General features: G+C 41.3%; 1 protein-coding gene, 1 long non-coding RNA gene and 1 pseudogene across 4 annotated transcripts; 2 read left to right on the plus strand and 1 right to left on the minus strand.

Annotated features, from left to right (window-relative positions):
- Positions 1–621: 621 nt before the first annotated feature.
- Positions 622–8115, plus strand: LOC124707838 (LEC14B protein-like). 3 transcript variants are annotated; one of them, XM_047239531.1, is made up of 10 exons: positions 622–786; positions 1639–2081; positions 2199–2318; positions 3731–3808; positions 3965–4141; positions 5444–5521; positions 6163–6335; positions 6414–6569; positions 6690–6750; positions 7579–8115. In XM_047239531.1, the coding sequence occupies exons 2-10, from the start codon at positions 1710–1712 to the stop codon at positions 7741–7743; spliced, it is 1380 nt and encodes a 459-aa protein (XP_047095487.1). In that variant the 5' UTR covers positions 622–786; positions 1639–1709; the 3' UTR covers positions 7744–8115. The 3 variants fall into 3 exon arrangements, with proteins under 3 accessions (XP_047095487.1, XP_047095485.1, XP_047095486.1); XM_047239529.1 differs by having other exon boundaries at positions 1642–2081; XM_047239530.1 differs by having other exon boundaries at positions 1646–2081.
- Positions 8116–8418: 303 nt separating this feature from the next.
- On the plus strand, positions 8419–8580 carry LOC124650833 (annotated as a pseudogene).
- Positions 8581–9418: 838 nt separating this feature from the next.
- On the minus strand, positions 9419–10774 carry LOC124705507. The gene is made up of 5 exons (XR_007004043.1): positions 10724–10774; positions 10126–10504; positions 9732–9990; positions 9587–9618; positions 9419–9495 (listed from the first exon to the last, which is right to left on the minus strand). It is a non-coding gene; the product is annotated as an uncharacterized LOC124705507 (long non-coding RNA).
- Between the last annotated feature and the right edge of the window lie 1431 nt (positions 10775–12205).

The raw sequence follows: 12205 nt of genomic DNA on the forward strand, positions 1-12205 counted from the left end.
ATCGACTATGGCACGTGGAGCTATACGTTATCATGCTTATATGCCCCAAGCGGCCTTGCATTTTTTTTCTACAAACTATGTATTCTCTTATTTTGAGTCTTTGTTGCTTGCTTCCAAGGTCTAGTTATGTGGAAACCGGTCGTGTGCCCTTTGGGACCGCATAATCTTGACACGATAATATTTAAGTCAATAAAAAATTTCTTTATCCATTTTTTTCTAATAAAGGTAAGATTTTCTTTTTTCGAGAGTCGACGTGTCACATGGATATAAAATAATGGTGGCAACTCGTTGATATTAAAATTCTATGAATCTGATGTTCTGTTACTATGTTTTGTCTTTATGTGAAGGTAAGTATTGAGTTTCTTTTAGTATCGAGGTACTTGATATTTGTTTAAAAAAATATTGTCAGTCAGCATGTAATGGGCCATATCCAATGAGACCCACTGGCCAGTACGCTGCTGAGTCAGCCCATTTATTCGTACGGTTTCCGGCCCGCCACAGGAAGCCGAAACGGGTTAGCGGTTGGCAAGCGGTGGTTGTCAGCGAGCGGGACCCACTCGAGAAAGCGCTGGCGAAAATCTGCCGGCTCCTCCCGGGTGAGAGGAAGAGCAGTTCTGCAGTCCCCCAACTCCCACGCGTCCAGTGAGCAACGACGGCAGAGTCGCCGCCACAGGTCTGGGTGGACTCCGATCTTCCGACGCTGCTCCGGTTCCGCTCCGGTTCGACTCGGCCGATCCTGCGTCCTCCCCTCTCCTTCCGATCAAATCGGCCCCTTCTTGCTGCTCGGTTAGTTCCGCCCGCCTCGAATTCCTCGCTGTTTTTGGTCCGACTGATTTGATTGCGTCGCCGTGGAGGAAATGGTTTGCAATTTAGCATGTACCAGGTTCGCTGGTAGGTAGCAGGCGCCGCTAGTGCTTAAGCCGGCAGTGTTTGCGCGGGTCCGCTTGCTGCTCCTAGCTGCTGGATTCATTCTTCTGTTCTATGCTTAATAACTGAAGAAACGTGTGGGGGTATTGTGACGGATTCAACGCCCTTTCTGCGTAGCTTATTGGAATCATAACGAACTGCTTCGTAAAAGAATCTGTCATCTGTGTTGAAACTGGTAGTAGTAGGTGAGAGCTGTCTGAGATAATGCAAGCAAATATGCAGGAATTCAGACTGAGGTTGTTTGACATTGCTCACTATGCGACCATAACTTCTTACCACTAAGAGAGCATCCATGTGCAGAATACATTTGTGAGAAGACTTATATTAACAGGACAGTTGGCTAATAGTTTGTATAGCAACTTATAGCTCTGGATATTTCTGCAATAGTAGGACTTGGCTAAACTGAGCCTTCTAAGTGTGTAGTAAACTAGTAATGAGCCTTCTGTAAATATATATTTGTTTGGTGCTTGTCACCTTGTAGTCCACTGGTTTGATATACTGTTTCACAATTAAATATATTGGAGTGCAGGATCGCATGATCTTTGGTTGGGGGTTATTATTTCAGTTACTCGTAGAATGTTTCATAATCATGGGTGCACATATCTTTCAATTGTCAAGCATATATATATAACTCTTATGCAATATATGCTTGTACCTACTCGCACACTCACAGCATGTTTCTTTGTCTTTTGGAACTTCTTCAATTTCCGGAAGCAAGCTTTGGAGTCTGCACATCGATGGGCATTTGGAAAGAGAATTGGTACATATAACAGTCGGAGAGGATGGGTTACGGGATGAGTAGGCTACATGAGGCATACAGTGAACATGAAGGGGAGAATACTGATGGATCTAGTGCAGTCGAAGTGAAAAATGAATTCTCAAAATTACATAATGATATTTTCCAGTTGACTCGACTAAGATCAGGACCTAGTGAAAGCGTCTGCAAGTCCAGGGATACAGCTTCAATAACTAGGTTATTACGTGGAAGGGAAGTTAACTCTTCAGGAAATGGGAAGTTCTCTTCAGCTGATCGTGCATTTGCTCTTGGTCATTATCTTCCGGTGGATGGTCCTGAAATAGTGGACAGAATGGATTCCCGAGCTTATGTCTCACAGTTTTCTGCCGATGGTTCTCTTTTTGTTGCTGGTTTTCAGGTATGCTATGCTCCAACCAATAATTTTAGAAGTTTTACTAGGCTCAAGTAAACGCAGGTGAAATTTCCTTAAAATTTTACTTGGTTTCCCTAATTGTCATTTGGCTTTAATCATCAGGGAAGCGACATAAGAATATATGATGTCGATAAAGATTGGGAAGTGCACAAAGATATTCATGCTAGAAGTTTGAGATGGACCATTAGTGATGTATCGTTATCACCTGATCAACGGTTTCTTGTAAGTTTCACAATAACTTATCTAGTAACCTCTTTGTTGCATGCATTAGTTCAGTTTCGGTATTCCTGTGGCTTCCTGTGCATCTTCGTTATCAATTTGTGCAGTCAATATATTTTATTCTGCTCATTGGGAAGAAATATCTGACATACATTTGGATTAAAATGACAAGGATAAACTAAAGTATATCAAGTCAGATTTGCATAATAGGACTAGTTCAGTGGTGGAGCCAGGGTCCAAAACCTGTGATGTCAAGCTTTAAAAATGTGAAGATTGTTTTTGTTGAGAACACATTTATGTAGACAAATTAAACATGAGTAGAAAAGATCACACTTTATTGTAGCATAATTATAGTAGAATCCCTTTGCGATTATGTATATCTTCATGATATGACTTCCTAATTTTCAGTTTTTTGTGAAGAATATGCAACATTTGACTCAGACTCTCACTTCTTGAGAAATATATCCATTTGCCAAAGTTAAGACCTGGCAATAAAAAGTTGTTTCTATAAGAAAGCAATTTAATTAATTGATAAACCTAGAGAATATGTGACATATAACCAGTACTGCACAGAATATGTAGAGAATAAGAGAAGTCGCTGGACAAAGATCGCGAGGATCAGTCAGGAAGTTTACGCGGTTCCATTACTTTGTTTTGCAGTATGAGCAGACAAACGATTACCCGATGCAGATGAAAAGTGGGCATGCTAATCGGTTTCCAAAAATTTTGCATTGAGCAGTGGGGTATGCATATCTGGGTATTAAACTTGCCAAAATCTGTGTAGTCGCTTGACTACACTGCCATATAACGTGGCTCCGCCACTGCACTAGTTGGGCCAGTGTGTGCTTCCAGGTACCAGTAGTGGAAATATGGCCTGGGTTGAAAATTGTTACTGAACGTTTCATTTGCGCAAATGGTGGCCTAATTGGGTACCCATTTTTTTACATAACGGGACTAAGTTTTTGGTGATTAAGAAAATAGAATGGTGAATTAATTGGGCTATTAAGCAGAACCCAACATTTTAGAAATTGGCCATTGCTGGACTTAGCTCATTGTATCGGTGATTTACTGATTCAAATATGGGTCATTTCGGTAGCTCAGCTCTGCACAGAATCATAGATGGTTTTTGAATTTTTCTATATTAAAATCCAAGTAAATTTAATGTCTAGCTATGGAGATATGGAGACAGTTTTTCCAATTCATTTGGTTCGTCCGGGCCATTCGATCACTCATGTGCTGCTACGAGCATTGGAGATGTAAAAATTTACACACTAGTTAGCTCTTTCTATCTACATTTTATCTAGGCCTTACTTCACTGGTCTCTGTTTACGTGGATGTGTGCCTGTTCTCTCACTCTTCCCTTTCTTCGTGCGTAATTGCATTTCTGATCTTCCTTATGACGTGTCAATCTGCAGGTCTACTCTAGCCTGGCACCTATTATCCATATTGTCAATATCGGGACTGCTTCAAGAGAATCATATGCTAATGTCACTGTGAGTTCTCATCAAGATCTGCACCCTGCAAGGAAAATGGCCGTTTCACCCCTATTAAGATAGTGAACTCTTGCATTCGATTCTTTTTTCTGCTCAAACATGCCTGATGAATACTTTTTATGTTCAGCTATTAATGCTTCTTAAATCTTTCTGTAGGACATTCATGACGGATTAGATTTTTCCCAGCATGAAGATGTTAGATATTCGTTTGGAATGTTTTCTGTTAAGTTCTCCACTGATGGCCGAGAGCTTGTCGCTGGCAGTAACGATGATTCAATATATGTCTATGACCTTCAGGCGGACAAACTGACATTGCGTTTACCCGCTCATACAGTATGAAATATTATACTTTCTTGGATTGTTGTCATTTTCATCTTTGTATGATCATTTTTGTGCATGTATCTCTTTATTTATTTTGGGTTCATATCTCATGGCCAAATGTCCTGAAGTTGGTTATTCTCGCTTATCAGCCAAGTGGCTTCATTTATGCTTATCCAGACATGATCTATCTGCCTGTTTTTTTTAAATTAGAAATGGGTTACAAATATGGTACTGTATTTTTACCCTGATAATGATCTATCTAAAGTTCTAAACCCAAAATTATATAAAATGATCTTGCTGCTGCTGCCCCAAGTCCCTAATACTTAGGCGTAACATTGTAAACATGTGGTGTTTGTCCATCTTCGGAATTGTACTTAAACCCTTCTTTACATCAATGCATCCAGACGAAACTTTTCCGTTTTTCTCGGAAAGAAAAGATATTGCTGAATAGGAAGACCGGTAATGGTATCGGTGAATGATACTTGGTGGACACAGGATATAAAAGCTCTCATTTGGATGGCAGGCCTTTCAAAGGGTGGCAGCAATCAGGACTGACATCAATTAAGTTCTGATCTATTTTATGCCCCCACCATGTGTTGGCCAGTTTATTTGCAAGACATGCTGATACACCCAATTGGACAGACGATATAGCCCTAACATCTCTCCGTTGATATTTGTTACCAATTAATTTAGATTAATAAGGTTTTTCTTACCAACATTAAAAGAACAAACACCTAAACTGTTAGTATTTCTCTTTTAAGTATGACACTCATGTGCTCACATATTGTGCTTCTAGAGAGTATGTTGTGATGGCAATTTTAGTATCCTAAGTTACTCAATGATTGTTTGCTTTTCAACTATGATTCATGTACAAAAGCTAGCAAGTTGCTCCAGTCAGGGAGTTTATCTTTGGATTACTGACTTGATAAAATCCTTTTTTTTTTAGAATCCAGTGGCACCAATATATATTTTGAAGTGTCAGGTTGGCTATCACTAGCAAATGAAAACGATCAATCCAGTCTTGGCATCTTGCTCTGCTGGTTTGTTTGGCTCAGTCAAACTGGGTTGTGCTCTTTGTTTTGAAGAATGAACTGTCCGAATACTTGTTACTTTGCCAAATAAACTCAGGCATGTTAGGAACATCTTAGTTAGGCTGGAAGCATAATACAAGATGCATAAATTGAGGGGGTAGCATGCAGCTTTCTTATTGTTGCTGCAGTGTATTAGAATCCTTCTTCCTCTATGGATTGGTAGCATCTTAGTGCACCTAATATTTTGTATGTTAATTGAATTACTTTTCTTTTGATATTTCAGTCTGATGTCAACACAGTAGCATTCGCTGATGAAAGTGGTAATCTCATTTATTCTGGAAGCGATGATAATTTGTGCAAGGTAGCTCACTGTTAGAAGTTAATATTATGTGAGACCACATATGACTGGATTTCTTTTCTCAGATTTATCCACCATGTTGGAACATATGAAGTGTGAAGTCTTTTTTACGTTGCCACCTCCAATTGCTGAAAGACTGAACACACTGATTCTGAATGTTTTAGTGTCCAGTAGTGCCAGATTACATGTCATCGTTCCTGACAAAGAAAGAAAGAAATTATTACATGTCACGAAATAGATGAACTTTTTTTGGTACCTGAAAGATATGCATTGTGCGGGTGCTAAAATAAAATTTGATCGGTACAAAAAAAAAATGAGATGGTTCGGTTGTAATGTCAATATTCTAACTTATCCAGTTTGTTCCTTTAGTCCAGTATTGTTACCTATATATGGACCGTTTTTCACAGTACTGTTGTCCTGGTTCTTAACTCTCAAACAAAATAAGTTTCAAATTGATTCGAATATATTCTTAATCACAAACACCCAGATTGCATCTGTTAGTAATTCCTGTGTAGTTTTGCATGACATGACAACTTATGTGTTTACTAAGATAATTCTGAGGTTTCCTCTCGAACAAAAACCTAATGTTCCTTAACTTTAGTCATTTTAGAAATGTTGTGGTATTTGATCTTGTTACCATTCAGGTCTGGGACAGACGTTGTTTGTCCTCAGGGGAAGCTGCTGGAGTTTTGACTGGACATTTGCATGGCATTACTCATATTGACAGCCGTGGAGATGGTCGATGTTTCATATCAAATGGAAAAGATCAAGCTATTAAGATGTGGGACATTAGGAAAATGACATCCAATGTTGATGGGTATGTCTTAAGGAACATATAGTTTGCTTAATTATTTGGTTCCTCAGATTTGAAATACTGATCTTATATTTCATGCAGTTCTGAAAACAGAGTCCCTGCTTGGGATTACAGATATTCAAGATATCCACAACAGCAGAAGCAACAAAAGCATCCACATGATCAGTCACTAGCTACATACCGGGGCCATTCAGTTCTCCGCACATTAATCCGTTGCTACTTTTCTCCCACGTATAGGTAGCTTCACTATGCCGTGTCAAGTATTATTATCTTGTGTAACCAATCGACAACTTTACATCATTGTTATTTTATAATTATTTAGTACATATATGTGCTAATATCCTCGTCTTCCTACAGCACGGGACAAAAGTACATATACACAGGATCTTATGATGCTAGTGTCTGCATCTATGACGTGGTATGTTTCTATTCAACATGCATGATAGTGCAGTAGAGATTTTTATCCTCCATTATTTTACTGGCTAGCGTCGAAGTACTTGCAGTGATAAATCTAGTATAATTTCATGTGACAAATCTGTAGAATTTTCTGTATATTTTTAATGAAATTTAGAAGGCTGATTGCACGAATTCAACGGCAATACAAAGCGATGCAAATGGATACTAGAAGTACCATTGCTCCGTTGCATTTTTTATTAACTTGTTTTCCCCTATTCTTTTTTTAACCTGGCGGGGGAGGGCCCCCACAGTTTCTTGAATTAGAAGAGGTGATGCACCTGTAATTTGCCCCAGACGGGGATTGAACCCAGGTGGGCTGGGCGCACCACCGTGTCTCAAGCCACCCGAGCACTGCTCGGTTCTGTTTTCCCCTATTCTAAGAGAGCTCCATTTTTTCGTTGTTAATTCAATGGCAATATTTGATGCTGTATCGACACATCCCATTATGATAAATTGTGGCAATCTGAAATGCCACTTTTCAAAATTAAACATGGTATACATGCTGCCTCTGAATTTGAAATGTGACACTGATGAAGTTTCTTGGTCGTGTGGCATTACATAAGTAGTCATGACTGAAGGCAACTGAACACTCCATTCCCTATCACCTTATTACATGGAATTGGACCAGTTGCCTTTTGTGTTTATGATTTCCAAAAGCTGTTCCAGCACATTTAATGTTTCAGCCCTGTCGTCCTAAGCTTGTAGTTATTGACTTCTTAATAGTGCATCAAGATGCAAGCTTTGTGTTTTCTCGAAAAATATATTTTGAAAAGCCTTGTTTCATGTTCAGGTAAGTGGATCACAAGTCGCCAAACTGCAAGGATATCATCACCTGGCAGTTCGCGACTGCAGCTGGCATCCATCTGATCCATTGCTTGTCAGTTCATCCTGGGACGGGCGGATTGCCAAATGGTCCAGAGCTTGTTCTCAGCAAGATACTTCTGAACTTGATTGAGTCAGGTACTCGAGTGTGCAGATACTTCTCGTCATGTAATGTATAGAAAGCATGTGTGATCTTCGGTTGAAGGAATAGTTTAAGCAAAGAAAGCGACCGTCAAAAAAGAAGAAGAAAAGAAAGAGAACCCTACATTGTACATACAAAATAGAGGCCGAATCAAGCACGTGTGTGTGGTGTTTCGTCGTACCTTTGATGAAGGTAAAACATAGTACTATACCTTGGTGGGAAATTGCATATGTGTATATGTTCTCCATGTACTGTTAATTATGTACTTTCCATGGGCATTTGTACTTTGTATCCTTTTGGTCTAAAATTTTGAAAGCAGAACTGGGTACCTCGTATTCTTTAATATATTATCCTTGAAAGTTCTTTGTCACATTTTTTTGAGGGTTAAAGATCCAGCGATTTTCTTTTTTTTGAGCGGAATCCAGCGAAATAAGAGGCAGACGGAAGAGAATCCTACGCATGTACGTTTTTGCCTGTCAAAAGTCATGCAGTTGCAATTCCGGGCGTCTTTCTATTACGGCCCAATCAGCAGAGCAAAGCCTCCCAAAGTAACCAACGGATGGGTGCGCTGGTGCTGCTCTTTCATTTAGTCCCACCTCGCCCAGCTACGGAGTAACGGAGGCGCAGACCCGCTATATAAGGAGACCCTGGACGCTGAGGCAAATCATACCTTTCTCGGCCTTTTGGCTAAGATCAAGTGTAGTATCTGCGGAAATGCAGTTTGGCTCCCGGGACTATCTACTCCCGTTTCCTAGACCAATGCATCTGTGCCAGGTGGAAGCGAGTGTGAGTATACTGCTGCGTATTGGACTTAGTATTCGAAATATTAAACAGTGTCACTAGCGCACGGACGTTCGGCAATGCCGGTACAGATTCTGCGCGGACGTCCTGGACCAACTTAGCTCGTTCAGTACCGTGTCTGCTCTCGTCCCATTGACACACTTCCGGGGTACCAAGTGCTGCTAGTATTTCAGAAGGAGCTACAGTGGATCATTGTGTCTGCAACGTCTATTCTTAACCTAAATTTAGTCTACGAATGCGTCACCGCGGACACAGCTGCAGACATGGTAGTGACTGCGCGTGTTCGTGTCATGTTCCATGAGCCCACCTATTAGTGCCCCGTGCCCACTTCACCTTCTCCACGCAAAGTACTGGTGGGCGGCGTTGATGTGTCCTTCGCGCCGCGTTAGTGGTCCTCACTTCAGCTTCTATGCGCTATTGCTAGTGGGCGGCGTTGGGCTTCCGCGTCAGGTATTGAAGGGGAGGCGTGCACGGTGCACCCATGCTTTTTGAGGCGAGTGACCGCGCACATTTTCATCCATGCCATTGCCACCTCCCCCATGTTCACCTCCACAGACTATAGACCAAGCGCCGCCATGGACAAGTCCTAGCCATTTTGGAGGACGAAGAACAACCACGAGGCAGGCTCGTTGCACGGAAGCCGCCGGAAGGAGAGGGACCAACGTTACGTCCCCATTGGGTATGATCGCAAGTTGTACGAGGAAGAGCTCCCAGTGCCATGGACGAACGTCAACCTGCCCGGAGGTTGGCTGCTGAACTCGCGGTGGGTGCCCTCGCGTGGAACGACGAGATCCATCGCTGCCCGTTTCTCCTCCCTCCCAATCTACGAGATCCATCGGCACTTCGGGGTTTGACCCACGGCGCAGAGCGGGGTGACGTGGGCTACCCGAGCCATGGCTACGGCGGTGGCCACGACAACATCGACGATCATAGCTGGAACCCCTGCAAGGACATTTCAAGTTTTCATTTGTGGGCTCTGTCCATCCAATGCAAGGGGGCACAAATGAAGAAAAAAAATCTACACCATCATCACCTGCGTTTGCATTGGCTCGCCACCAGCGCTTGCTGCAGACGGTGATGAAAAAATGATAAGTCAGCGCTAGCCATCTCAAATGCATACTAAAATTTGTAATCAAGGCATATGTATTTTATATCTATATTGTGTGAGGAGAACTCACATGGTTATTTGAACATCCTAGTAGAATGAAGCTGTAATCAACTAATCATCTTATCCTATGATCACTTCATCTGCGTCATGTTCACCACGCATGCAAACATCTTCTTCTGCCTCCTCCATGGGCTGCTTCCTTTTGTCTGACTGCAAATTAGCCGAACATCCTGGCCTTGCAGCAGCCCTGCTGCTACCTGCAGCATTCGTTGGCCCTCTCTGCCCTGATGATCCCGATCCGGCATGAACATCTCGTGTATCACCATCAGCTGTGGGCAACAACACAAAATTTCAGTAGCATGACAAAGCTGAACAAAAACCAACTAGAAAATGTACAATGTACGGCATGACAATAGAAACATCTTTTTTTTTTCTGCAGCAGTTCTTTTTTCTGTGCCCCACACCTTCCATAATATCATCTAGGATAGTTGCTTTGTGTTCCCCATTCAGACTGGCCTCACCAAGAGGCACATTCATCTCCGAGATCACTTGGATCACGGCGTCTTGTTTCCTTGCTCCAACCTCCTCATCAATCAGCTCTCTTAACCTCTGGCATCCCTGCGGAACACAATGCCCCTCTGGATTATCCACCCACTCATATGTTTCGTGCATGCCCCGCTGTCTAGATAACACCCTCAATTTATACATGATCTGACATCTTGCCTGCCTAACAAAGCCTACAAGCAACGGATGTTGTCTTTCCTGGAGCCCTTCCATCTGCTCGTAAGGCCTAGTCCGCTCGTGCAAAAACAGATATTTTTTAAAAGAGCACGCGCACCATACCTACAAAGAGAATCATAAATCATGATTATGCAGCCATCATCCATGTTTGCATAAAGCTCTGTCTAGACTGTATTTTTAGTAGCAATCACATTCACATTTATTTAATTATATATTGATGTGTCCAAATCATGATAGTAAATTGGTTATCAACATTCAGACAATCAAACAGCACCATGCCCTGATTCTTACAAGTACCCAAATGTAATGATTCAGATGTACCTTGTACCACGGCAATGATTTATGACATTGTGGCCTAACTTTTCTGCGTAGACATATCGACTTCTCAAGGGAACTTGAAGGACACGGTTCCCAGTCTGGCGGTCCTTGACCCACCCGTACCCTGTGCCGACAAAATAGTAAGTACCAAGTTTTTAATTGTACTTCCAACTGCTGTTGTACTTTCAGTTTCAGAAGGTAACTGACTCAATGCATTGAAGCACGAGCCTGGAAAGTAAAAATGACAAGGAAATGACATGCGTTATAGATAAAACAGAAGTTCAGTGGCCATGAAATGAACACTAACATTACATAAGATCGAACAGATCAGGCTGCGTCATTTCAAGAACACCAAATGTTCTGAACATTCAGAAAGATCCCACGAGAAAAACTAACAGATGCCAGATCAGTGTTAGATCCATGTTCTTGTAGGATACAGCGGAATGCCGAGCATGCAGCCTCGAACTCTCTGTTTCTCATTTGATCCTGCACTCGGTCAGGTCCAACATCAATATACAGACCAATATGCTAGACATTATTGAGCCTCACGAGCTGCAGCATTTCAGGTCTAGCCGATGTTGTGATGCTCCAGGTTTCTACTTTCTAGCATTCAGCGTACAGGAGTTCGAATTGGAACTGACCACATAGGCCATACAATCAGCACCTCATTTTATCATTTTTAAGAAGCACAGTCGATTTTATATTTGTTTCTCCATACAATCATGGTCTCTTCTCTGAATCTTGCAGTTCAAATTTTTACAGAACTAACTACATTTGGATGCCTTGAAACTACTAAAATATGGATTTAAACCTTGTTATGCAGGAATTGCCGGTGGGGGGGGGGGGGGGGGGTTGGGCGTCCCAGCAATCTACATCAAAATATATTCTGATGCTTGTTGGTTAACTGAATTCTATGCTTAGAAATTTATGTCTGATCTTGACCTTCACTGCAATAATAACATAATCTACAATCAAATAATTTTACTTGGTTGCTTCTTTACATGCTTTTTCAGCAACAGGTAACATGATCAATATGACCACACTAGGAGACCATGTATTTAACTGTGAAAGAGCATTGTTACTTGTAGAAAATATGGTTGGGGAGTAACACAGGAAATAAATCTTTCTCAGTAGCGCCGGTACCAAGGTTCTTCACCATATTTTCGGGTTATAGTATATGTAATAACTATTTTCTTAATTTTTGCACCTTTCTTTGTATGTGTATTCTTTCGAGGCCAGATTACTGAGTTCACGTTTTAAGTTAAAAGTGATCTCATGCTATTACCAAGATCGACGTGTTCGAGATAACTATGCATAAAATGGATTTTCTTTATGTTTTGGTCAATATTGATGAATTTGAGCTGACTCTGCCTTCCTCTTTTTAATTTGCACACTTTCTTTGAACGGTGGTTCTTATTGTGGATTCAGTTATATTATATGTATTGGTCAAATAAAAAACTAATTTTGAACGGTTAATGGGACATG

The sequence above is a fragment of the Lolium rigidum genome, chromosome 4 (genome assembly GCF_022539505.1).
Source record: "Lolium rigidum isolate FL_2022 chromosome 4, APGP_CSIRO_Lrig_0.1, whole genome shotgun sequence".
NCBI lineage: Eukaryota > Viridiplantae > Streptophyta > Magnoliopsida > Poales > Poaceae > Lolium > Lolium rigidum.

Bases quoted from the DNA above. Each gene is read 5' to 3' on its own strand.
- LOC124707838 (XM_047239531.1), top strand. From the start codon at position 1,710: ATGGGTTACGGGATGAGTAGGCTACATGAGGCATACAGTGAACATGAA. The intron at 5,522-6,162 runs GTAGCTCACTGT...GTTACCATTCAG, and splicing joins GCGATGATAATTTGTGCAAG to GTCTGGGACAGACGTTGTTT. The intron at 6,570-6,689 runs GTAGCTTCACTA...GTCTTCCTACAG, and splicing joins TACTTTTCTCCCACGTATAG to CACGGGACAAAAGTACATAT.